Genomic DNA, 27,745 nt, shown 5'->3' on the forward strand with positions numbered 1-27,745 from the left:
TCGTATAAGGCTGGAGGAGCAGCTCCTGCGTCACTCCCTCGCGGTTGGGGGGGGGGACTGATGCAAGCCCGCCCAGTTCTGCGTGCGCGCGTAGTATTTTTGTGCGTGTTTTTTTAACCAGCAGCCCCTTTCATCCAGGAAGTAAATGAGACGTCGGGGTCAATGGCACCAAACGCAAAGGCCCGAGAAGGGGAGGAGAAAGGGAAAGAAAGAAGCAGGCGGAGGAGGAGGAGGAGAGGGAGGCAGTCGGAGCCCGGGCGGGCAGGAGGGGTTGGTAATCACTTTGTTCTCCCCAGTGGCTGCGATGCGCATAGGCAATGAATGACTCCGCTGCTTCTGCTGCACATGCCTCCATAGCCCAGCCCGGGCAGCATCTCCAAAACCAGCCGGCCCCCAAGGCTGCAGTCGCTGTTGCCGCCGCCGCCCGAGTGAAGCCGCTCAGCCTTCGATGTCCATAGGGCGTTGCTGCCGCCGCCGCCGCTTCTGTTCAGAGGCGCTGAAGGGCAGAGGGCACGCGGGCAGTCCGCGCCGTTTCTGCCGCTCTTTCCTCGGACGAGGAAGAGCAGGATGCTGCGCAAAGCGTGGCTTTGAACTATGGAGGGGGTTCTCTACAAGTGGACCAATTATATCACAGGTACGGGCGAGCGGGCCGCTCTCAACATCTGGGAGCGGATGGCGTGGGTGGGTTGCCTTGCCCCTGGCAATGGCTTGCCAAGAGCCCTGCTTCTAAGAACCGCACCTCCGTGTATAGCCCGGACCCGAGTTCTTGGATAGATTGTTTGGCTGACCACTTCCCCGCAGCCTTCTTGGTGGTTTCCCTTGGAAGATACTGCGGACAAAAGAGGTGGTTGCTGGCTGGCAGAATTAAGCCGCCGTCCCCCAACCTGCAGCCCTCCAGATATGTTGGGCTACAACTCTTGGCATCGCCAGTGGACCGTGCCAACACATCTGGAGGGCACCAGGTTGGGAACAGCTGGAATAAGGTGATGCTCGAATGGGCTGGAAAATGGCTACAGCTTTCCCAAACCTGATGCCCTCTTGATGTTTTGAATTACAACCCCTGACAGTTGACCATGCTGACTGGGGCTGATAGGAGCTGGAGTCCAAAACATCTTGTGGGCACCAGGTTGAGGAAGTCTGGCTTAAAGCGTGCCCCAGTGTTTGGTCTAGTTGCCACTGCCCTATGAACCCACTACTCTTACTAGCCTACATCCTTCACGTCTTCCCTTTCTTCCGCAGGCGCCCCAGCTGGTCTTCTGTAGGCCTTTCATGGTGGAAAGTAAACCAGGCCCATCCTGACTGTCAGTCAGGAGGGTCCTGTGATAATCTCATGGTGATGATCTGTGTATCAGTGAGGATGGGTCTAGTGGGCCCTTGGCAGAACAGGAAAGTTTGCGTGTTCCAAGATGATTAATGCAAGGCGATATCTCGTGCCTTCCAAGGGTGCAGCTCCTGCCTGCCTCCTCTGATCAACTCTGGTCAGAAGCCTGAAGGGTATTCTGACCGCAGAATACCGCAGAGTATTTCACCAAAGAAGGAGACCTCAGTGTTTGCTTCTAATATGCATAGAGGAAAAGTGATGTTGCTTGAGAGACTCACCTTAGGTTATAGTGGCTTTGGTTCAACTTTTTGAGAATTCACTATTGAATCAGTGTTGCCATTTGGAGTCACTTTTCTCTATAGTCACTGGCAGTAACCCTTTAGGCAGAGGATTTCTGCAGTCTTCTATCAATACCTGGAGATGCTTGGGGCTTAACCATAGACTGCATGAGTATGTTGGCACGTAGCGCTAAACCAGCCTTCCCCAACCTGGGGCCTCCAAATATGTTGGACTACAACTCCCACCATTGTCAGCCAGCATGGCCATACTGGCTGGGGGTGATGGGAGTTACAGTCCAACATATCTGGGGGTCATCAGTTTGGGGAAGGTTGCACTAAAGCATAGTTTCACGCTGTGCACAAGCAGAAAAGAGCCTGTGCAAAGCCTGGTTCCTCCTGTCTCTTCCTCCTTTGCAACCTGAATGAAGAATAAACCAGAATACAGTTTCACTTTAGCAGATTCCTGGCTTGTTATGTGTGAACAAGGACTTGCAGTTTCAGATAAACTCTAGTTTGTTAAATGAGTCAGTGTTTGTAGTTGGCTTGTTCAGCGGTTGACTATAGTTTATTTTAAACCATGATTCTTGATTAGCATGTAATGACAAGCCAAGAATCTGCTAAAGTGAAACTAAATTGTGATTGTTCCTCCTCCCAGTTGCACAGGAGAGCAGAGTATGCAAGCCTGAGCTTTGCTTGGGCTCCTTTCTGCTTGTACATGTAGCACAAAAAATGGTTTAGTGCAGGGGTGGGCAACTTTGGGCGGTTCAGCCAGCAATTAATTGTGCCCAGCCAGTTGTGCCCAGCCAGCAATTAATACGCCTCTGTAGTGGTTTGCTGCTGAATTTTGGCAGCAAACTGCTGATCCCACACCCCTTTTTGCTGATTTTGTTGGGCCAGTAGGGCCACGTCTTGCCCATCCCTGGTTTAGCGTTAAGTACGAACTTCCCCATCCAGTGTAAAGGGTGTACTGTACCACTTAGGGCTGTCTTTTCCTGAACTATGTTCAGTTTTCCATTTTAAAAGGGAAAAAGTAGATTCTTGTTCTGAAGTGTTTGCTAAAGATGTTAGATGTCACTTCTTTTAAAAGTCTATCTCTTATTGCAAAACATGCCTTCTCCACGCTCCATTAAAGGAGACATCTCAACCCTGTACCCAAATGTGCCAGCAATTACAATTTTGGGAGGATACAATGAAAATTAGATAGGTCTTGGGTTCTGTGGATGAAACTGTCAGTTCCTCTGACAGTTTTGCATGTTATAATTTATAATTATGACTGGGGCTGTACATCAGCAGCTTATTTTACTGCATATATTTCAGAACATGAATCATAAAGCAGCTGTTCCATATTTAATTTGAAAATAGTTGTGATGTGACTGTGAGAGAACAACTTTGAATTACTGGGTGGATTGCCCAGGAATCCATAATGTCCAGGGAAAAGGCTCAGTCGTGACAGGGGGAAAATACGGAATATTGTTGCAATTCCCAAATGGCCAATTGTGGGAGCTTTCTAAGTGGGTCTCCAGATTGCCAGTGGTGAATGTTAGGAATAAAGTAGCACAGGAAAGGCAAATGTCGCAGACTGAAAACATCAGGCAGGTACCACTTTGTAGTTGTCAGTATATTTTTAAGAAATACTTCTCATAGTACCTTATCAGTTACCTAAGAAAATTTGATTACACACCTGTATCCCACTTTTCCTTGGGAAAAGTCTTTAACTGGAAATCCCTTTTAAGATGCAATCTTCCATGTAGCCACTACCCAAAACCAGGTTGAGGCATGCTTATATTAACAATGTAACAGTATCATAAGCAGAAGTGGTTCAAAAGATCAAATATAATAAAGTAGGGCAATATATTAACTTATTTCTTTGCCGTGTGACATTTTGCCCAGTGCTGTAATATGCAAATAAGCCTTTAGTAGCATAATATTTGGAGCCATCTGAGCGAGAGAAATGCTAAGGCATAGTGATCCCTTTCTAGTGCCATCTTTTGAGTTCTGAGGATTAGCTCTCCACCTATTTTTCTGCTGACTGCTCTGCTGATAAGGGTTTGAACTGATCCTCTAACTGGCACTGCCTGTCTTTTATTTTTGCTTTACATTTGCTAGTGTTCCTGCTCTTTATTTATCTCTCTGTCTCTCTCTCTCTCACACGCACACACACACACACACACACACACACCACGTATGCATGCCTTCTTTAAATATATTCCTTTTGGGACTTCGATGAATTTGGTAGGTGTGTAGGGGAGTGTACACAGATCACAGTTTCTAGCAGCTTGCACCAAAGTATGCTGTGTTTGCAACACATTTGGCTGCCTTTATCATGTTTAGTTTGGCCTTTACATAACAACTAGCTACTTAGAAATCAACTTCTCTCTTTTCTAAGATTAGCTGTATTTCAAGAGAGACATCTTACCCAATATATATGGTTCCTGCAGACCTGTTTAAGGTTGTGCTCTGTCTCTATGTGAGTTAAATTTGACTTTAAACTGAGCAACTCAATAGAATAAACAAGTCTGCATGTAAAGATAATGGTAGATTTGGCCACCGGCAGTCAGCAGATAAAAAAGGAAGGGCTTGAAGTTGTATTGCAGCACTGAAAAAGTTTGAAAAATGTTTAAAAGGTACAATTTGGTTTGAAAGGATTTCCTAAGAGTCAAACATAATATCTGATTTTTGTTCTCAGTCTTATTTAAATTCCAGATACAATGCTATCTGGTATTTTGGAATTACTTGCTCTCCAATGTTCTAGAATGATATGACATTAATTATATGCAGATGCATTTGCAGATTGAGAAACTTTGTTTAACTGTAACGTGCTATGAGGAATGTAGGCAGATTGGGTATTTTATCTTAAAGGGCCACATGGTATATATTTTTTCTGTGAAGCCTTTGGAACAGCCCACTAGATCAGGGGTGGGCAACTAATGGCCCTCCAGATGTTTTGGCCTACAACCCATCAGCTCTAACCAGTGTAGCCAGTCATGAGGGAAGGTGGGATTTGTAAGCCAAAACATCTAGAGGGCCACAAGTTGTCCATTCCTGCTGTAGGTCCAATGCTATGCTGTAACTGAAATAATGACACACTATCCCCCTGTTTACTCCCCTGCTGCCTCCATTTCTCTCCTCTGTCATGAGGAGTTTCTTTGATTGATATTTTGTTCCCCATTTCCATTTTACGGGGTCAGCCCTTGCGATGGCAAATTACTTGCCAGAAAAACAGGACTGTTTGTTCCATTGTTGCAGGTCCTGTCTGAGTTCCATAAACTGCTTAATCAGGTCTCTAGCTTAATTGCAGTGTCACTAGCTTTGTTTGATTCTGGAATTCCTTCTTCATTCTGCTTAGCTTGAGTCAATTTCAAATTTCGCTAATATGCTGAGATAGCAAAATCTGGAGGTTTTTTTACTTATGAATTGGTTTGCTCTGCAATATTTTACATATTCCTGATGAAATTCCCTGAATCCCTTAAAATGTTGACTCAAGCAGGCTTGCCCGTGGCAAAAAATCACTCCATTGGGTCAAATGGTTCCTGTTTCGTGGTGGCATCTACCAGCTTTAGCCCCTCTACAATTTTCAGTAAGCCTCACCCATGCCTTCTCCTGCAAGGATGCCATTATTCCATATTAATGGATAGAGCTTGGCAGGATGTGATTACATTTAAACAACAACAAACAAATGGAAGACAAAACACTCAGCTGTAAAGGGGGCAGTTCTTGCATATAATATTTGGCTTCCGTATAATGATGTGTATTATATTTTGGTGCTGTATTTGGCAAATTAAAGGCCAAATACAGCTCTTGTTTCTCATTGCTACTTGGTCAAACTGTACCTGTCATAACATATGGATCGAGCCGTTCTTTAGATCAGCCTTCCCCAACTTGGCACCCTCCAGATTGTTGGACTAGCACTCCCATTATCCACACCCAGCATGGCCATGCCAGCTATGGACAATGGGATTTGTAGTCTAATACAACTGGAGGCTTCAGGGAGGCTACTTTAGACAAAGATGTGAATGACTGGAAGAGAGATACCACTTGGGTTATCACTAATTTCACAAGGTTTACGGCTTAAATTGTACATTAAAATGTACATTGAATTAGGAGTTCAATGTGTTATGCTCCTAAGAAGAATTAGTAAATGTGAAGTATCCTTTTTCCTTGACGTAGCTTTGTTGCATAAGAACTAATGGACAATGGCTGGAATCTAATGAAGTTTTTTCACTGACAGAACACCTTTCATCAGCAGAATTGGGAGGGGGTAGTTCCCCCTCCCCTTTGCAGCCCCCCAACCCCCTTCAAAGTCTGCTCTGGAGGGTTGGAGAATGCTTTGGACACTTCATGGGGGGGTGCACAGAGGGCTACAGGGGAGAGGAGAGAGGGAAAAAGGACTTTCACTTGCACAGCATTAGATTCCATCCAGTGTGTTGTGAAACTCACTGAGTAAACATGCTGTACATCTTCCTTTTAAGCTTTTAGGTATTTTAGACATTACTCAACTATTTGCCAGAGTAATCAAATAGCATGTACTTTTTTTCCTTCTTTTTTTACGACCAAGGTCTTCAATGTATTGTTAGGGATGTCCACCAATTAAATCATTTTTTTACATGATTATTCACCTGCCTTAAAAAAATCCTAAACGTTACATTTTAAAATTAATGTTCAACACGTGGTTCAGAATATGACAGAGAGAAATATGTCCCCTTAATACAACATATAGCCATAAACATAAAAAAGTACAAAGGACAATACTACTTGTGGGCCTTGCAGTGAAGGCCATGGATCTAGAAAGTGTATGATCTTGAAAAGGTGAATTAGTATCTATATTATACAAATTATATCTATATTTTGTTTTTGAAGATTACTTAAACAGGCATAAATCTTGCTTCCACTAAAAGGTCTAAATCCACATTGAGACCACATTGGTGTCCCCCCCGAAACTGGGGGCCACAATCCTACCCCACTACCAGCAGGCTGTCAAGAGCTCAATTCTGCTGGGAACTTGGCAGTGGCATTGGTGATGGGGAACAAGGACCCATGCAAACAAGCCACGGCAGGCCGCGCACAGGCTGAAGACCACTTGTTGCCCACCTTGATCTAATAGGAGACATGGTGCTGTTACCTGTGTGAGGTTACATTTGAAACAAACAGATTAATGTTTTCTGCTGTTGTCCTAGGTTGGCAGCCTCGCTGGTTTGTTTTAGATAATGGGATATTGTCTTACTACGACTCACAGGATGATGTTTGCAAAGGCAGCAAAGGGAGTATAAAGATGGCAGTGTGTGAAATCAAAGGTAAGACCAGCAGTCTTCCATTCTAGGGTGAGTCATGATGGCGTACCCTAGGCTGCCTTTGAATGTACAGGCTTGAACTTGGTGGGTTCATTAGTCCACTTTTTGCAGTGCAATGGATGTTGGTGTCACTGAGAGGGCAGAGGTAGACTTCAGGCTGGTGTCTGGGAGTAGCAGTTGGGTATACTCTCGAAGTATATAGTTTGAACAAGTTGCCTTAACTGGTGTACCAGAATAAGATGGAGTGGGTAGGGATGGACAAGAACTTCATTCCAGTTTCCAAATCATGCAACCACATCCTATTTGCAACGCCGAACACAAGCAGAAGCAGAATTCTCAGGAGGGTTTCACAATGTCCCAAGCTTGCATTCAGAAGTGCACTTGCGAAGTGCGCACTTCTGAAAATGTGCATTTTCCCACTCAAAACTGCATTTCCACGCTTTAGTCTGTGGGGGGAAATGCGCATTTGGGGTGCATGCTTGGAAAAGTGCATATTTTTTGTATTAAAAATGCACACTTTTTGTGTTTGGGGGAAAAGGCGCTCACATTCATGGCGAGATAAGCATGGAGGACGAGGTGAGATGAGTGTGGAGGTGGAAAATGGAGCACCTCAGTGAGCAGGAACAGTACTCATTGTCCCATCCTAGGAGGAGGGAATGTTCACAAACAGACTGCTGTTTTCAAGAACTAGCTTGAGGTCTGATTCTCCTTTTGCTCCTTCATTTTTGGTGGTGTCTCTCCGCATCACTCTACCTTGTTTAATGTTGCCGCCAGCTCGTTTGATATGTTCTTCCCTGTTCTCTAAAAGTGGCCAAGGTGTCTCTGCTCTCTTTCCCTTCCTTCACTCAGGTGAAACTCAATGAGAGTAGAGAGCCAGACCTCCTCTATTTCCACCTTGTGAAACTTTATCAGTCGGTTTCCTAGTCCAATCCAAAGTGTTGTTTAAAGCCCTAAATGGCTCTGGACCAGAGTACCTGAAGGAACGTCTCCTTCTGCATGTAGCTGCTCTGGGAGCCGCTCTCACAGGGATCTATGGTTTCTGCCATAGAAGTCCCATTCCTCGAACATACTCCGAGAAGTGGGAATATGCTGTGCAATGGGGAAGAGATTGGCAATTTGTAGTTGGAAAGGGACGGAAGTGAGCTGTGAATTACTGGCGGCGATTTTTGAAGTGGCAGCAGCAGCTGGGGGTATTGGGGGCTGCAGGTTGTTCTAGGCAATCTTTGTAAATCTAGACTTTTATTTTATTTGTTCCTCTGTTGTAAGTTCATCCATCAGATGGCACAAGAATGGAGCTAATAATCCCAGGAGAACAGCATTTCTACATGAAAGCTGTTAATGCAGCTGAACGACAGAGGTGGCTGGTAGCGTTGGGAAGTTCAAAAGCTTGCTTGACAGACACCAGAACAAAAAAAGAAAAAGGTACTCACTCATTTCTAAAATAGGATGAACACGTTTAAAAAATCTGGTTCTTAACTGTTGCAGTTATTGGTGACCAGTTCTATCACGTGTAAATTAATTTTATTTCTGTGCTGCTGGGTTCCCCACTGTGGTTCCCCTGGCTGTCACCTCCCTTGGCACCTGCCAGACTCCTTCCCCCTCCTGATTTTTTGTTTTTAAAATTAGGGGTTTTAAATGTTTTTTAAAATTGGGGGGCAGGCATGCTGCAAAGCAAAGTGCTGCCCTCCAGCACCACATTTATTTCCCAAAATGCTTCTGGGCCTCACATGGACCCCAGAGGCATTCTTAGAAAATAAAAATGCTGGGTTCATTTTGAAGTGTGCCCAGTCACCTAGAAAAAGGGAAAAAGTGGCTACTGGGAAGCAGGGGGGGGGGGGGGGGCTAGTAGGAAGCATCCTGATGCTAGAGATGGTGGGGGAGGGAGCGAGGGGAAGAGTTTTATCAGTGCTCTTGAAAATTGTTGGAAATTGACAGTGAAATCTGGTGCTTCTCAGTGTGTAGACAGTTGAAGAGAGAGTCGTTCCTTTTGTTTCAAGGCGTTTAGATGTAAATGTTTAAATTTAAAACTTGGCAAGAGAACTCCTATCACTGAACAGTGAAGTTTCTGTTTTCTGATTTTCATGCAGAAATTAATGAAACCAATGAATCTCTGAAAACCAAAATGTCTGAGCTTCGTCTCTACTGTGACCTCTTAATGCAGCAGGTCCACACAATACAAGAATATGTTCACCACGATGAGAGTCGTTCATCGCCCACCATTGAGGTATCACATTATTCATCTGGGAAGCTTTCGTTCAACTTTTAGAGAGTGATCCTATGGTCCCTGGGGGAGCATTCCAGGAAACATAGGATTGCTCAGAGTCCCCTTTCCAAGGCCAAAGACACTACTGCAACCCCAGGAGGAGGACTCTGAGATCTGATCCCCCTCCCCTGCTCCCTTGCAAACTGCAGAAAGAACAGCGCCAGCTGCTTCCCAAGGTCACAAATGTGGCCTTGGAGGGAAGGAAAAGGGGGTGTTCCCAGGGCTGGTACTCCCATGAAGCATGGTGAGGCATCTGCATCCGGCGGTGGAGTGGGAGGAGCAACGAGTTGTGCTGCTCCCCCCCCCCTCCTGTGGGTTCTCTGGAGAGCCCCACCAGCCGCTGTCCCACCATGGCATTTCCTGCATCAAGATTGCGGCCAGCCAGGCTCTTCAGAGCAGCTGCCCACCCTGTGTTTCCCTCATCGCGCCCCCCCCCCCTTTGCTGCTGCGTTGGCTCCACACAGCCAGAAGAAGTGGCTTCAGGGCTCGCATGAGAGCCCCATGGCTGCTCCTTCTACCCATGTGACTCCATAGAGGCAACAAGGCGGCTGCAGAGGTAGTGGGGAAGAGGCGGCACGAAGAGTTTGCGCCAAGGCTGGGCATTCCGGTGGGCGGGGAGGGGAGATGTCGAGGTATGAGAAATCCTATGGCCTCTCCAATCCTCACCAGTGCGACTCCTCTAGCCAGGCTCAAAGGCCTGCCTAGAAGGAAAAAATTAAAAAGGAGGACAGAGAGGCGAAAATCGCCTCTGTCCTCCTCCTGCCCTGCTGGCAACAGCTGGCAGGGCACTGGATACCCGGAAACCTCCAAGATCAGAGGCTTCCTTGTAAGGGGAGCACAATCTTAAACACTGTGTGTGAATGATGTTCCTTTTCAGGCCTGGGAGAACGTGCACCAGACTTACGTTGGACCTGTTACTTTATCCAGTAGTGCTGCAAATGGGCCCAGCAATAATGCTCTAATTTCTGTGATTACTTAAAATACTTTCAGTTTATTTAAAATATTTCTGTGGAGTGGAGGTCTCCTCTTCAGGATTCCAAGCTCCTTCCCACCCAGCCCCCCAACAGTCATCATTCCACTCTCACTAACCATGGTCCATTCTGAGGGAGGGGTTGCCCAATTAGGTTTTTTCCTAAAGATTTTTTGTACTTCTGCAAATCTCAGGGATCCCCTGAGCCTGCGGATACCTCCCTCCGTGGATGGTACTGTTTTGGCTACATAAGGATTGGCATTTGGAGAATTCATATTGCTGTTAGTATATATGATAAGACAGAAAAAATAAACGATAAAGACACAACTGCCAAAAACAGGCAAAAAACAAACAAAAGGAGCAGTAGCAATAGGTAAAACAGTGCAGGGAAACAATAATAAATTGGTGAAACACCAAGAGCCATGCTGCAGTAGGAATTTCAGTTCCTTGATCTGAAAATACTTACAACATTTTAAATATTTAAAATGTCATTTTGTCCCACTGGAAAAACGTTATCCCACAACAGAAATATCTGAGGTGATCTGGCCAACCTCTGTGTCCTCCTCCATCCCTACACAAATGCTCAGTGTTCATCACGATAAGTCTAAACTACCAACCAAGAGGAATGTTACACAAACTTCCAGTTCATTAAAGAGTGATGTGTTGACCAATTACATTGGGAAGTAAACTGCTCTTGCTTCAGCAAAAAGCTCGTTGTTAAGCAGCTGCTGATATGTGCTTCTTCCTTTTGTTTTCAGAATATGAATGAAGCTTCTTCCTTGCTCAGTGCTACCTGTGACACGTTTATCACGACACTTGAAGAATGTGTGAAAATAGCTAATGCCAAGTTTAAGCCTGAGATGTTTCAATTGCCTCATCCTGATCCCTTAGTTTCTCCTGTGTCACCTTCACCTGTACAAATGGTTGGACATTCTTTAACATCAAACTTTCCTGAGGGTTTGAGGAAGTTTGGGATGGATTGGTGGGATATGATCTGTTGCAGAGGTTCTCCAGAGTTGCCATAGTAAGCTTTTCCAAGGCAATGAGTTGAGCCTCTTCCAAAGGTAACTAAGGCTGCAATCCTTACCAGGAAATAAGAGCAGCTTCACATACTGCGTCTTAAATGAACGTGTATGGAAGCACGGTTACATGTACACCTAGTCTCAAACTTGCATATGTTTAAGGTATTTGATAATGCCTTTAGTGTCCAATAAACTCTGTGAGATTTATTTGTGAGCAAAATATGTTTATTATTTAGTATATTTTTAGCCTACCCTTCCTTGAAGGAGGTCAGGATGGTTCACATGAGTCTTCCCTCTTCTATCCTCACAACAGGCCTGTGAATGAGGTTAGGCTGAGAGCCCCCTGTCACCCAGCGTGCTTCATTGTGGAGTGGGGATTTGAACTCCAGTCTCCCCAGCCCATGTCCAACAGTTTAAGCATTAAGCCACACTTTCTCTAAGGATACATTTGTAAGATCACATGGGGTCAAATTGATCAATGGAAAAGAAGTTGCAACTGGGCATGCTTTCAAGGTTTTAAAGACCAGGCTCCAGGGAAGCACAAAAGAAGCGACAGTTGACTCTGCAAAAACAATTTCTCCACAGAACCTCAATGCTTGCACTCTGTCCTGCCATCATTTTCTAAGGGGTGCATAGCACCCATTGTCATACAGGTTTGACATAGGGTAGTTGAAACAGCTGCTTGGCCCAAAGAAAGAATGGGGTGCAGGTGACAGTATTTTAGAAAGATGCTCACTTCCTACGTCAAGTGTTCATCTTTTCCCTTGTAGAGCCCCATATCGCAGTTTGAGATGAATAGATTGGATACCCTGAGTGGAGTTCCACTCAGAGGATACTCCATCTGGCAGAAAAGGATGACAGATGAGTTTTGCTGATTCCCCCCTCCTCCTGCATCCCCATGCATCCTCTGAAACTCTGCTCCAGAGACTTGGGGGAACCCCCAGAACAGTGTAGGAAGTGGCATTGGGGGCTGCAGGGGGAGGGTGAATTGGCCGAAAGTGCCTCCCAGACCCCTTTTCTGCCAGCTGGATCCCTCTGCTGTCTCAAAAGCCTTCCATAGATGAAAGGAGCCATTCTGTTTATGGATCTCAATGTCTGGTTCCAACCCAATGGTTCTAATTAGTCAAAATACAATTTTTCCTCAAAATATACAGTGCTTTAAGGTCTCCTTACAGCAGATAAGCAGAATACTAAAACAGACATAAAACACTTGTGTAAATGCTCCCCAAATATTTTTTTGAATTATGATGGGATAAAATAATTAACAGAGACGGAGATTTTCACATCTTGATGACAATCGCTTTGTGTCCCCCCATTACATTCTTTAAAAAAATGCAAACAATTTTTTTCATTTTTAAAAAGAGGAATTGTCCTACATATATAACTGACAAAAGCTTAGGGGGTATATAATAATTTCTTTTGTTTCTTAAATTATTCTTTAGATGAAACGTTCTGTTAGCCACCCAGGTACTTGTAATTCTGAGAAGTAAGTATAAAATTGTGATTATATATGTTTGTGTGCTTTTACGTGCTTTTTTGTAAATGGCTTTTAAACTTTTTATATTGTATTTAATATTTTAACTTTTGTAAACCGCCCAGAGAGCTTCAGCTATGGGGCGGTATGGAAATGCTAATGCTAATAATAATAATATATTTTTAAGTTTTGGAAACCAAACAATACATGAAATGTTCTTCAGTATTCCTCACATTATGAAACCCCATATCATCTCAAGTAAGAGATTGTTTTCCTCAGCACTGTTACTGAAATGAACTGTATGTTGCCCCCATATATTCCGATATGGATATGTTCCTGGGAAGAAATGCATTTCTGATTACCTAATAATGTACAATATAATTAAAGCTTAATACACACGTGGTTTGAATTCCCTGTGACAGATCCACTTGTATAAAGCTATTTGAATACATAAAGTTTGGAAGAAGAGCACTAATGGCATTTTATCATTCAGAATGACCTTTACCTTCTCATGCACACTCCCCCCCTTATGCGTGTGCGGAGCCCTCCTGTGTATAGCAACAGAATGTAAATGGCTTAGAATATATTCCAGTATTTGGTTCAGCCTTGCCTATTTTCTGCCATGCTGTAAAACCCCTGATCTATCTGTCAAACTACCCATGTGTAGTTCTGCAAACAGAGGGGATCACCTATAGGTGGTCTGCTGAGCTCTTCCCTCCCTAAAGTGGCCACCAACCGGGCATATTGCAGGTATGCTGAGGACCCAGATTATTATGTAGCTGATTTGTTGTTGCTGTTGGATTGTTTTTTGGTCTTTTTGATTTTTTTTATTATGTCGTTATTTAATTTATTTTAATTTATTTTAATTAGTTTAATTTATTGTTTTGTTTCCTATGAGCTGCCTATAGTGGAAAAGTGTGATATAAACTTACTTAGAAACAAAATAATTACTGCAGTGCCCCCAGCCATTCCTGGTAACGTGACACCCTGCTGTGCCTCTCACGTATGTTTAACCAGCCACCTGCTCCTCTCCAAGGCCCTGCCATGGAGGCCATGCCCACAAAGAGCGGACGTACGCGGCATGGGATGGCCTCCCTTCTTGGGAATGAAAGGAGTGCATGTACAGCCCTATGCAGGTATTCAGCCTGGGCTAAAAGTGTGTGGGGGGGGGACCGGGATGTGGGCATGCATGCAAACCCCACACCCAGCATCCCTGCCTGCTCACTCTCTGACCTTCCCATATTGAGGATGAAGGTGTGTGAAGGGGACGTCTACTTGCGTTCACATGAACTGGAGTGGAAGCCCCTGCGAGATTGTGAGCCCTGCTTTATCAGGGTTTCCAGCTGTGCAGAGGCTTTTACTCATGTTCAAGCAAACACAAGTAGAAGCTCCCTTCAGGCTTCCCCCCTCAGTGCAGGAAGGTTGGGGACTGAAGGGGCAGGGATGTTGGGGGTGTGCCCACGTCCCCTCCCCACTTTTAGCCTTCACGTGAGCAGACTGAGGCATAAACCCTATGCAGGTGTTTAGAGGCATGCTAGAAGTTTTGTTAAATGTGTAGCTAGTGACTACATTAGGGGATCTTTAAAAAATGTAATACTAGGCATGGGGATGACTTTCACTGAGACTGCACCTCACAGGACAGTGAGATACAACCCTTCTCTCCCGAGCTGCAGTCCCAGTGAAATGCTTCCCCCTACAATTAGCCTTAGTCTTAAGAAAAGGCACCAGTGGGAACTTTTTTCCTAAGGCTAATTGCACTGTGGTGGGATTTTTGCCGTGGTTGCAGCTGGGGAGGAAAGGATTAGACGTCAACTTCTCTGCAGTCCTCAGGATCCCCCCCGCCCATGTTTGCCTAGTATTAAATACATTTTTTAAACCCTCTGACATAGCTGCTGGCCTCACATTGCATACAATGTCTAGTTTGGCCCTTAGTAGAGTGCCTCTGGTGATCTCCTCCACTTGCAGTATTCCTTTTACATTTTTTAAAAAACTTTAAAAATTTTGCTGTACGTTATTTCAGGAAAGTGCTATTGTGTTCCAAAGAAATACCACTGAGAAATGAGACCAACTGGAGAAGGCTGCAGGTTTTAAGAATAATTCATAAAACCTGGAATGCTATTTAATTTGTAGGAGCAGCCACTCTGTAAGAGAACCGAATTCGTCTTCCTACCGATTATCACAAAGATGGAGAAGAACGGTCTCGGATACGGAACCTCCTATAGATATTCTCCTTGAAGATACAGACAGTAAGTTCTGACCCCAAGCATGTACTGACATCTATGAACTTTATGAGTCGGCTGATTTTTCTTTCTTGAAATAGAAGCACTATAGCCATTATCTCTGCTAGAATAACAAGTGCAAGAATGGGTGACACTCAGTCCCTTGCATTGCACCAACTGTACAGGGTGTTAAGGGGCGTAGCCTTTTGGAGTGTTTGAAGATCCTCGGGGTGATGAGATTTAATGACCAAATGGTGCTGCCAATTGTGACATGTATGTGTGTCTATAGGAGCAAGTTTCTCCGCACAGGAGTGGCCAAGGGAGAATCGAGCTCCCATTTCTGTGTTTATTGGAGGGAAACCTGGCCATTTGATCATGCATGTGCCACTTACAGTGGAGAGCACCGTGCATATCTTTTCCCATTTTGCATTCAGAGACTTTTAGTATGCAAATGTGAATATTTGTCAGTTGGTACTCATTGGGAACAGGGTTGGGACTAGGAGCCTAGGAAGCTGCCTTCTACTGAGTTAGGTCATTGGTCCATCAAGCCCAGTATTGTTCACACTGGCTGGCAGCAGCTCTCCAGGGTTTCAGGCAGGAATTTTTCCAGCCATGTGCTTTACCACTGAGCTAGTTCCCTTGAGAGGGTTGCTTTAAACTTTAAGAACCATTGAAATCATAGCAACATTCATACTGGGCTAAGCCTAAATACCACTCCCTCCATTTCACCACCCCATTTGCAGGCAGAAAAATCTTGGGGTGGAGGGGGAACATGTGAGCAGGTTTTGGGGGCAGGTGGGCCATTGCCAGAGCTCCTTTCCCTGTGGTTGCCAGTTGGCAGCCATTGTTAATCTCTCCCAAAGCCCCCAGATCAATGTTATGTGATGATGCAGCAATTGCTCCATTGGACGTTTCTGCGGGGGGGGGACACATGGCACTGCCAGGAGAGGAGCTCTGGCAGTGGTGCGCTCCTGCTAATTTTGGCCCCTTCCACCATAATTTGCCATATGATGTGGCCCTAAAATTTGAACTGAAAGTTCAAAACTGATAACCTTTGGCTCAGTGGTAATATTTACACCCTAATCTGTTCTTCCGTTGTCTTTCCTTATGTGAAAAGTTAATTGGGTAGGCTTCAGAGCATAAAATACACAGTATCTTTGGTTTACAAATTCCTGTTTTGAGATCATATTTAAACAAAGAGGAATTATTTAAACTGCTACTTCTGTAGTCCTTATCCACTTTACTAGTGTCATGGAAGTGAATAAAGAATTAAGGAGCTGAGACATCTGTTCTGCATGGTTCAGCCAGTTAAGCACTTTCAAGTCCCGCTGAGTTCAAAAGGAAGCATTAAGCATGTGCTTTAATCTCCCTCTTTGAAATTAATAGTACTTAAAGCTACTTTAGTTTTTGTTGGATCGTGCCCGTTTTTCTTTGATTTCTTTCTTTCTGGGTTTTTTTCTCTCTTTTTTTGCATAGGCAATTTGCTACCTTTTCAGCTTCTTAATGTATGCTAAACAGCGCCTACAACCCTAGGCCCACTACTGCAATATGGTGACAATGAAAAATAGGGTACAACTTAGGCAAGAGTTAAAGATCTGGCTAATAGTGAACATCGGACTTATGACCTCATACTTTGGGAGAGAGTGGATGTTACGAGACACATGGGATTCACAACTCTTTGCCTGCCTTATAGTGCTAATTTTGGGGGGGGATATTTGCAGGGGGTAATCAGGTGGGAGGAGTACATTCCCCCCAGCTAATCTCTCCCCCCCTTACAATGTCCCCCCGCCAATTCTAGTATGTTCCCCCCCCCATTCTGTTTCCTGAGACCAGACCTAAGAACATAAGAAGAGCCACGCTGGATCAGACCAAGGGTCATCTAGTCCAGCATTCTGTTCACACAGTGGCCAACCAGCTGTTGACCAAGAACCCACAGGCAGGGCATGAGTACAACAGCACTCTCCCACCCATGTTCCCCAGCAACTGGTGTACATAGGCTCACTGCCTCTAGTACTGGAGGTAGCACATAGCCATCAAGCTTAGGAGCCAGTGATTTCCCCTAGAAATGCTGCTGTCACAGTTACCGCCCCACAGTTACTGGTGTTTGTTCGCCAAGGAGACAAGTCATTTGGTCTTTTCCACTAAGCTTCTCCCAGTGGGATATATTTTAAATGAATAATGGCTTTCTTAAAGGGTTTCTGATCACAGCTTTCTTATAGGGTTTCTTACCATGGCTTTTTTACCGGGTTCTCATCTGTAGGTTGCAGTTTGAAATAGACATTTGGTATAATATTTGCAAAGAAAGTTTAAAGAGATGGTTCGGTTTTATTCGTTATGCAGAAAATACCTTTCCTTCTTGCAAATCTTAGAGAACAAGTTGAGAGCTGCTGCCAGTCAAAGTAGAAAATACTAGGAAAAATACTGTTGACAGCTTCCTATGTACACGCCTGACCAAGGCCTAATGGAGAAAGTAGAAGGCTCCTTTAAGCCATAGGGAGATCCTACCCCACATACATGCAGCTCTGAGCTGTGCATGTATCAGATGGGCTGGATCAGGCCATTTGTGTGCAATATGCAGTTAAGTAAAAATGACTGAATAGAGCCTTTTCTAAAAATAAAATAAAATACCCTGATCAATGTCTTGGTAGGACCAGCATTCTGTTCCAGAGGTACTCTCAACGGAGATTTCACATCTTCGGCCATTCCTGAAGCGACTCTGTCAGTGACTAAGAAACAATCAGAACTTGAAGAGACTCTTCTACCTTCTTCTGAATAAATAGAGGGATCAACTTTCTCTAAGTAATGCTATGCAAAAGCTGCTGTAATTCTACTATTGTTGTAGGAGGGTAGTTAGTTCCCTGCGTGAAGGATTTCTCTGCACTTTATAGAATAATGTAAAAACTCACTTTGAAGCGTATTTTATCTTTATATAGTTTATTTGCAAGAGTATTTTCCTAAAAAGAAAACTTCAGATTGTGCATTTTTAACAGCTAGATATGTACCTTTGTAAATGTAGCTCTTCTTTTTACGAAGTGTGACAGTCAAGCAACTTAATTTGGACATTCTAGACCTTGACCAGAAGGTTTCAAATCTGGGCTAGGGAAAAGGCGTGCCATGCACCCGACTGCTCACTTTTTCACACAATTGCCGTGCAGGTACAATATCCCTTTGGGTGTAGTTCGCCGCCTGTTGAAGTTCTCAGCAACGCTGCCGTTTAACAGATAGAAACTTTTCATTTCAGTGGATGTTTTTCTTGCACTTAGACTGAGGCAGTATTCCTAAAAGAGAGCTTATTGGTATTTAGCGTTTCCCTCTTTTTAAAAGCAGTGGTGTACAAAAGGGCACAATCTATGGAGTTTTAGGTATACCTTTAGTCCCTTTGAAATCAGCGTAACTTGAGTGCACACTAAGGGCACCTTCTAGCCAAAACGAAACGCTTTTAAGTCCCATTGGTTTTAGTGAGGGAGATTTGCACATGATGAAGTGAGATTTTACAGTGCTTAGTTTTAGTTGGATCTTGCCCCAAAGGCTAAAATTCTGATGTGCATGTGTTTTTATGGGACTTAAAACACCTGCCTTTCTCTGGATTGTACCCAAAATCTAGCCAATCGATAATAATTGATAGATGTGCAGTATTTTTCTAAACATGCATATAAATTGCCTGATTATGAGGCATTATACCACACATGGGGCAAAGGTATTTTAACATTTTAAAAATGTGTTTATTTTTTTTTGCGCCACAAAATGCCTACTTGTCATTACTGGAGTGGGGTGGGGGAAAAGAGGTGTAAAGGTGTGTTTAATTCTTGTTGGGGTGTACCGCATCACTAAATGCATTGTAGTACTGTTTTTAAGATCACTGGGCATAATCCATCCAAAGTTTCACACTTATACATCTAATTGATTTCAGCACAGGAATAAAAAGCACATGCTTAACTTTCTCCTGTTTCAGTAAATGGGACTAAAAGATGTTTGACCTTGGCTGGATGGTGCCCTTGCTTTTCACTTAAAAGCAAACTGTCCTTGATGTGTCTTTTTTACCAAAGTATTATTTTAGCGCTGGTTTCTAAAATGTGCTCTGGAGTTGCCGTTGTAATATATTCATATTTGCAGCTGTACATTTATTTATGACGTATTTATACCAAAGGGGGAGGATGGCTTTTATCATTGTGAGTCCTAGAGCTTCAGAATAGCATATATGTACAGTGATATTCTTCTCTCAATTAACTCCAGTATCAACTATGAACTTGCCTCTAGCAGAATTGAGGACTGAGCTCTAACTAGAGAATGAACCATATAGCTTAGCCACCGCCTGTCGTACATTATGGGCCCAGTTCGTCAGAAATCTCTCTAGCATAGGCTCTGTATTTTTTTTTTTTTCCCCAAGAGCAAATACGAAATATGCAGCTTAAATTTCAGCAAGGTTTGCACAGATGTTTCTGAAGGATTGTGCCCAAAGTTCTTAGTGTTTTGAAATGTAATTTTTTGTTTGTTTTTGTATTCACTTTGGGATAAACTTGGTATATAAAGTCTTGGCCGTGGAGCACTTTTTAAACAAAATTTTAAAACTGCTTTTTTTTAGAAGTTAATAAGTGTTCAATAAATACAGTTTTCACACTCTGACATGCATGATTCCTTTTTTTCGGGTCAAATCTTTCAGTTTTAAGAAATATATCGAGCGTCTCTCTTTAGTTGATGCTAACACACTTTAAGTTGCCATCCTGTTTTATTGGTTTATTTAATACATTTCTATACTATCTTTCTGCCATGGCAGTTTACGATTTTTAAATACTAAAACAAGCAAATGTTACTAAAGAACATCAGGCCATTGATGGTCTCTTCAGGAGCTGATGGCACAAGCCCTCTGCCTGGGCTTCTCCTCTTCTTCCTTCCCCCAGGGCATCCTATATACACCTGGGAGTAAGTCCCACTGAACTCCTGAGTGGATATGTATTGGATTGTGCTGTTAATTAGGTAGTCATAGGGCCAGTTCAGACAAAACTCATAATGCATAGAGGCTATGCACAGTGAAGGAGTAAGACACCCTTTTGTCCCACCAACTATTTTGCCTGACTCACCTACAGGCCTTCTCAAGCTCCACCTGTGGACATAACTTTTGCATAATCAATCCAATGCATGCACAATGAAGCCTATGGCTCATTCCCAGATTATGTGTGGCATATCATCTGTGCAATCTGGGCCTATACATTTTATGCATATACTGTATGTCCTTACACACTTATTTAGTCAGTTATATTTTTTTATTTCCCTTTTTTTAAATGGTGCCCTTCAATATAAATGGCCTCAGGATAGTTCACAACAATAAAAACAACAATAACAAAACACCACAACAGCGAAAAATACAACATTTAAAGTTCAAAAAAACAGTTAAGCTGGCAGTGTAAAATAAATGTCAACAGTTAAAAGACAAGAGGAATAAAAAGCTCTTCACCAGGTGTGGAAAAGATGGGAAAGTAGGTGCCAGGCAAGCCTCTCTAGGAAGGGAATTCCCTAACAGGAAGGCCTTTCCCCAGTCACCACCCACCTCACCTTTGTTGGTGGGGATACCTGGAGGAGAGTCTCTGATGATTAAATGCAAGAGCAGGCTACTGTGGAGGCTGACTTTCCTTCAGGTAAGGCCCAAGCACCACAGTACTTTGAACTGTGCTCGGAATGGACTGTTAACCAGTGAAGGTGTTTAAGAAATGGTGAGCTGGATTCCCAGTGACTGGTCCTGGTCAAAAGCCGTAGCTGGAAACTTCAATAATAAGTTCCGTAAGTTCAAAATGTTCAGTAGGTTCAAAAATGAGCAGTCTTCAAAAGCACCCCCCCCCCCCCCGGCAATACATTGCAGTAGTCTAATCTCCAGTAGATGGTTAACTGCAGCTATGCTGTCTTCATCCAAATGGCTGCAGCAGGTACACTAGCTTCAACTGGTGAAAGGTGCTTAGCCCTTGACACCACTTGGGCTTTCAGTGATAAAACTTGGCACGTGTTCTTTAGTGCAAGGTTAAACAACATGGTGCCCATGGGCACAAATACACCTCTAGATAGCTTTCTTCAAGCGCTCACCAAGGCATCCTATCCCTCCCACTTTTTTTTAATTTGGCACAGTTTCTGTGAAATAGTTTTCTGTTGGTGCCGATAACTGTATGTTCAAAGGAGTTGTTTAGTGTGTTGGGGCTCAGATCTTGTTTGCAGTCCTTTGAGCAGGTTCCTTGTCCTTTGCCAAACCTCTCATGGCAGCCATTTTGTGGTGATGCCCAGGACAGTTTCTCAAATTGCCAGATGTGCCCAGAAAGGTTGGATAGCCTTGCTGTAGAGGGGGGTGCAAGCCTATCAAGGTTGAATTGCATCCCACTGATTAGAGAAACACCCTATCAACTGTACCTCTGTCTTGCCTGAATTGGTTTTCAGTTTATGGGCTCCCATCCAGTGATCTGACCATGGCAAGGGAGTAGCAAAAATGTCCCCCACAGCCAGATCACCATCATCCTGGCGGCTGAGAACACATCCAGCATGTGACTGGCGATATGCATTGGGCTCATGATATGTTGGGACAGCCCCCTATTTGTCACAGCAAGTCCTGAGCCACCCCTGACCCAGCAGTCGCAACATGAATCTTGAAGTCTTCCTGGATCTGGAGCTCCGTAACTCCAAGACCAAAACCACCTCTGTACACTTAGGTGGGGAGACTTGGGCACCAGAGCTGTTGGCACCCTAACAATCTACAATCCGTCCTAACCACTAAACACAAATGCTCAAATTGACACCCATAAAGACAACCTGGTGAGGGGCATGACATTCATATAGCCCACTGCAAGTCCCATTACTGAGCCTGTGTGATTGCTACCAAGAAATCAGGGGAACACACTTGAGAGACTTAACTCTTCCTAATGTATCCACCCAGGATTCATTAGTGCAAGCCTGTTCAGGCACCCTCGCCCACAAGCAAGTCACAGACAGTTATATTGTGTACCAAACACCTTAAGCAACAGCGCCATAGGCTTGATGGTGCATTGGCAGGGCAACTTGGGCCACCGGAGCTGAGGAAAGACCAGAAGAGGGAACATATACACACCTGTCCATCCGAAAGGCTGGAGAGATTGTGTTCGGCCCAAGGACACCAGTGAGCTTCTTGGCTGACTGGGAACACGAACCTGGATCTCACCAGGGACGACCCCTTCATATAGGCAAACTAGGCATTCGCCTAGGGTGCCAAGTTAACTGGGGCGCAAAAACATGTTACAAAATTAAAAATGAAAATGAAAAATTCTCAGAAACATTGGTTGGACAGACAGAAAAACTGAATAATTATGACTCTATTTAAATAAATACGCTTTAAAACCATTAAATGGAAAATAGGGGCAAAACGTTTCCCAGTTTACCAAAAAACCCAGCCTAGATCTGCCCTTGGGGTTTGGAGCGCTGCTTGCAGTTGCTGCCAGTTAGTTTAGGGCTGCCCCTGGATCTCACCAGTCCTAGGCTGAATCTACACAGAGCAGTTTTACAATTATCATACTGCAGTAACTATTGGTGCACATGACACCAATGGGCACCAATAGTTATCACTGCAGTATGATAACAGTAAAGCTGCTATGTGTAGCTTCAACCCTAGTCTAACCATGGCGTTACCCTGATTCATTTAAAGCAAAACTAACATATAATGAGTTATCCATGGTCAATGAGTTACATGCTCAGAATTCCCAAGCCCTCAGGAAGAGAAAAGCAACCGGATGGATATGTGGGTAGCACACATTTGCCTCCTGTTAAAACTAATGACCAGCAAGCTGTAGTGTATCTTATATAATTTCCTATAATACCAGATTCAGGTGCTATCTGCCGATAGAAATGGAGTGAAAATGGGGCCATTGAGAAACAAGTGGGAAGTATTGATATGCTTCGGAGAAAGCCAAGTACTCTGTCTGTCTATAAAACACTGCAGCAACCTCTGCTCGAAAAAGCCCAATGAAGACTGCGTATTCTCAATAGTCATGACGTGCTGAGCATCAGTTTGAAAGGAAAAAAAAAACACTTGCTGGTAGGGGGTGTGGGTCAGAGTATACTGCAAGGGGGTGTGCCTGGAACCCTGAATATTAGCACTCCTGTTAGGTGGTGGGGAGAAACTGCAAAATGTTGCCAGTCTCATATGTGCACATCTATTTTTACAACTTGACCATTGCCAGAATCCTTATGTGTGCCTTATTGCACTCTTCTGAAATCCTTCCCATTTTCTTTATAGAATAGGTGAAACTCAAGAGCGCCAGCATGCTTCTGTTCCTCCACTGTGTTCCACAAAACCAGCTTCATTCAGGGATCTCTGTGTGTGTCTTGCATGCTTATAAGTGCATTGATGGTGCTAAATGAATATTAATTCCCCTGTATGGTGATGAGGTCCACTGATATTGTAGCTATTTGGCCTCTTTACCAGGTGATGAATAGCCCATCAAGACACTTCAGATGTTTTCTTCAATTTATCCACTCCCCTTTAATCTTGATTTTTGAATTCGTTTTCCTTGATGCTGTATTGGCCCCAGGAGCATAACCAAGTCATCTGTAGTGTTAAAGGGGCCTAGAGATCCATAATGCCTTGCTTAAGTTCATTATTAGTGCAATTCCCTTGCTAGTAAGCCTCTGAGCATGTGAAGATGAGTCAAAGGGCTGATAGTGCGGCCTAGCACATTCCATACCAATGAGTGAGAGTGTTATCAAGCACTCTGCCTGGGAAGTGAAGTTTATTTATGTTAGCTAGCTGTGCTGAGAACCAAATGCTGTTAGTGTATGCTGGGAATGAATGCTAGGGGGCACTTGCTGCTGTTAAGCTGCCTCATTGCTAACATCTATGGTATAAAACCCATTGTACCCCATGGCTCTGGGTTCAGAGAAGCTGTCTGATCCAACCATTGGGCACGCCTGTGTGCTGTAAGTTGCTCAATAAAGTACTCCTTGTAAGTAAACCTGGGTCTGATTTATCACTGTCTTGGCACCTCTAAATTAAGAGGTCGAAGCCCACTGCCGGGACAATACATTTGGCACAGCGAGCAGGGTGCCAAGAATACTGCTATGTTCAGATTCAAAGGGAAGGAGAATTGGGGGGTCGGCATGTTAAACTGACTCCCAGGCTGGCCACAGTTGGAGCTGTGGGGTCGTGCCACAAAGCAATTGGTGGTCCTGTATGACCCGATTGCACGGCCAGAGGTCGAAGAGGACTGTACACCAGTAGGTCTGAAAACTGCATTGGAATCTCTGCAGCTGGAAAAGTGGTCAGCTAAAGAGAAGCAGCATGCAGGACCTCTAGCATGGTTAATGCTGACAGCATTGCAAACTGTCGGGCAGAAGGAGTCAGAATGGGGATAGGAAACAGCAGAAAAGTTCAAGGACAAGCTGGGAGAAGAGTAAGATCTGAGGCTGTTAATTAGGGAAACATTGCAAGACAGCCTGACCTCTAACGAGGCATGGGAGCATAAGGCTGAAGAAGTAGCCATTAGTCTGGTATACTGAGGTCAGAAGAATTGCCTGAAGAGTGCCAGAGTGAGCCACATCATCACCCCACTGCATCCCAAAGAAGATTGATGGTTGTGTAAAGAATGCATGTATAAGGGGACCCCCCCTCTCCCTGCAGCGTCCAGAGTTCAGCACTGTGTTTCTGTGTACTAGGTTGAAGAAGAAGAGAGGGGGGTGCCATGTTGTGAATCCCTGGCTAGCCTGTCTAGTGACTGATAGCGCCAAGAGTCTGCCCTCCCCCCCACAAGCCTCAGTTTCCTTAGTGCTTGTTTAAGAAGCATTTAAAAGTACAATTGTTTTTCCCTGGCTATTAAAAGCCATGCAGTTCAAAACTGCCTTGTAGTTTTAAGTTTACTTGTGCGAAGGGGAGGGTATCATAGCCGCTCTCCTTCTCTCCTCGCAAAAAAGATAGTTTTGTTGTTTTTAATGTGTTTAAAATAGCTTAGATTTAGATTTCCAAGTAGACCCATTGAAAGCTCAGAAGCACTGGCAATGGTTTTGCAAGTTCCCTAGTTAGACAGTCGCTTCCCCTCACCAATCTCAGAGCAACCAAGGCGAGACAGTGTTGGGGGAGGGGAGTAAATTTTTAGAGTGAAAAAGTGCTATGAGAGCGAAGGTAATGTCAAGGCCCAGTTTCAGTAATGCAGTGAGGCCTTGTAAGTTATACCCATGATTTGGTTAGAAGTAGCCTAGAAGAGTTTAGGCCTATTTAGTTTTTAGAATGTCAGAGTCTGTGTGAGCTTATCTCTGTCAGTGTTCTCAGAGCAGAGCCAGGGGGAGTTACCCAACTCCCTGTCCGCCACTGGTTTAGCCTTGGTGTACAGGGAGGCTGGAAGATGTCTGTGAGAGCCTGTGAGAGTGAGATTTGTAGAAACAGTCTCCCAGGTTAAAGCGTCACAGCTAGAGAGCTGAGCCATGCCGCTCTGTTTAGCCTGCATGCCGCTCTGTTTAGCCTTAAAAGCCTTGCTAAAAGGCTAAAGGCCCTTGTCTGTCGAGGGGTATGGAAGGGGTGTAGGTTCACACCTTCCCCTTAAGCTGATGCAGAGGTGGGGAGCCTTTGCTGGAAACATCTCGTCTTCATTGCCCAAAGCCTCCTCTGTTTGGATCCATCATCATCTCGGCTTTTGAGAGGCACTCTGAATATGGACTGGAACTTAGGATTGTTAAAGACTTGCCATGGAAAATACTGTGATGCTTTTCATGGACTAACTCTCATTGCTGTGGATTGTGTGTCTGTGTTTGTAATCAGCTCAGCGTACAGCAGGCTGAGTTTGATCTATGACTTTTGGACTTCCCACTGCCAGAACTCATGCAGCATGAAGTTGCGGATGAGAAAGTGGTGGCCTAGAACTCTTTGCATATGTGAGCATGCCCTTCCCCTGATTTTGACGGGCCCTGACCATGCAGCCTGGAGGAGCAGTATGATTGCTAGATCTGCTCCATCATGCCTTACCATGCAAGAAGTGTTTTCTGCTCATAGTGTTAAATTTAAGTGAAAGTTTGTTGTGTGCATTTTATGATTTCTTAGATACTATGTGATATTTGCAAACGTTTTTACTGTCAGTTGCAACCCCGAATGACACTAAGTGTGGTTCCCAGTGGTTTAATGTTAGTGCCACCTGGGACAAAGCCTTCAAAGTTAACACACAGAAAGCAAATAAATCCATAGAAAAAAGAGAAGGATCGAGACAGAGACAAAGACAGAGGTAAGGACAAGACAGTGTGAAGAGAGAAGGAGAAAGTGGCAGACAGAGAGGGGGAAAAAGAGAAGGTGAAGGGGGAAAAGGCAGAGAGAGGGAGAAGGAGAAGGAGAAAGAAAGAGAGGAGATGCCAAACCATAAAGAGCGCCCTAGCATTAACTGGGCCTCCCCTAATGGTAGTTATCTGTGGAGGAAAAGTGTGGCTGTGGTTGCCCCCAGGGTGAATTGGAAGCAGCTGATTATGTCTGGAGCTTATTACCTGGGGGTGGAGTAGCCACAATAATCTAAGAGTTCTTTAAGATGAGAAAATGTGACTAGAAGGAAAAAGAGAGCCTGACAGAGGCAGACTGGTGTAAGGCAGAAAGGTTTAAGTAAGTGAGTTTCTGTTGAGACGAAAACAAACAGCCTAACTTGCAGAGAAGACAAGTGAAGGGTTAAGGCTGGTGCATGGCACAAAGAGTTTTATGTAGAAAGTTTGAACGCTAGGGGGTGCTTGCTGCTGTTATGCTGCTAAAATCCATTGTACCCCACTGCTCTGGGTTCAGAGAAGCTGTCTGATCCAACCATTGGGTACGCCTGCATGTTGTAAGTTACTCAATAAAGTACAACTTGTAAGTAAACCCGGGTTTGATTTATCACTCTCTTGGCGCCTCTAAATTAAGAGGTCGAAGCCCACAGCTGGGGCAGTACGGATGCATCCATGATATAAAGTCTGTTGGAGTTTAATATATTAGCATAATCCTGACAAAGGGTTGTATCTTTGGGGAAATTCTGGTAACTTGGGGTGTTTTATCGTTGGTCGTGTTGTATAAAAAAAGTTTGAGTAGCTTCTGGCTGATGCTGAGGTTTTGCTGGACATGCTGTTACAGTTCTAGTCCTCCCCACTAGGTGTTGCTATTACCTCCTTGAACGGCAGGAGCTTGCTCATTTGGTCTGGACTTGCCTTGCTGTGAAAAAGCTGCAGAGATCCAACTAGCTATAGAAAGAGCCATGTGACAGCCCCTATTACATGATACTGCATTTTGGGGGAAAGGGTGAGAAGTAAAGGAAAAATACCAAAATAGACAAGCAATTATTGGGGGTGGGAGTGGGGAGTTGGTCGTAAGGGATTCAGCTCGGTCAGACTGGTGCTAGCAACACCACCATATGGAATTTGGCATCAGGGATGGTATTAGGCATTTCAGTTGCCACATAAGTATTCAGTAGCCATTTCACCATATAAAATGGTGCCCTGCCCCTCTCGTATTGGCACTTGTCTAAAAACTTACAGGCATGGCAAATCACTTTTCACACATTGCTTTCTGGTCCTGTGGATTTTTAAACCTGATGGAATTATACCAGCTACTTAGTCCCCATCTGCCTTCCTACAACCCGAGGAGCCAGCGTTCGATCAATTTTCTGCACTCCCCATTCACAACCTTGACCGAAGGCCTTAATGCCCTACTGTTCCTCATCCCACTCCAATGGCTAACCTATATCCTGTGGTGAAAAATGACAAGGGTTTCTAATGTTCAAAGATCTGAAGGAACATGACAAGCAGAATGGAGGAAGGTGACAGGCGAAGTGAAAGACCTCCGCCCAGAGAGCTGCTACTGGTCAGAGTAGATACTGCTGCTTGCTAGATGGACAAATTGGCTAACCTCATATAAGGCAGCTTCCAATGTTCCTAAGCCTCCAAATTCTCAGGGACGCTTGAAAAGTAGTGA

General features: G+C 44.2%; 1 protein-coding gene across 5 annotated transcripts in view; it reads left to right on the forward strand.

Moving 5' to 3' along the window:
- Positions 1–200: 200 nt before the first annotated feature.
- The window catches only part of PLEKHA3 (pleckstrin homology domain containing A3), a 105,848-nt gene continuing 78,303 nt past the window's right edge, over positions 201–27,745 (forward strand). For 2 of the 5 annotated variants that reach the window (XR_014784985.1, XR_014784986.1), the window contains exons 1-8: positions 201–634; positions 6,774–6,890; positions 8,154–8,309; positions 8,975–9,111; positions 10,879–11,043; positions 12,585–12,628; positions 14,747–14,862; positions 17,484–17,634. Coding sequence is in view for 2 of the 5 variants with exons in the window: in XM_084814730.1 (XP_084670856.1) it covers positions 595–634; positions 6,774–6,890; positions 8,154–8,309; positions 8,975–9,111; positions 10,879–11,043; positions 12,585–12,628; positions 14,747–14,862; positions 17,484–17,611 (903 nt within the window). In the remaining 3 variants the exon portion in view is untranslated. Of the gene's footprint in view, positions 635–6,773; positions 6,891–8,153; positions 8,310–8,974; positions 9,112–10,878; positions 11,044–12,584; positions 12,629–14,746; positions 14,863–17,483; positions 19,456–27,745 lie in introns of those variants that run through there. The other 3 variants (XR_014784988.1, XM_084814730.1, XM_084814751.1) reach the window with 3 other exon arrangements.

The sequence above is a fragment of the Heloderma suspectum genome, chromosome 1 (genome assembly GCF_057233095.1).
Source record: "Heloderma suspectum isolate Gila_16-S chromosome 1, 16-S_ref, whole genome shotgun sequence".
NCBI lineage: Eukaryota > Metazoa > Chordata > Lepidosauria > Squamata > Helodermatidae > Heloderma > Heloderma suspectum.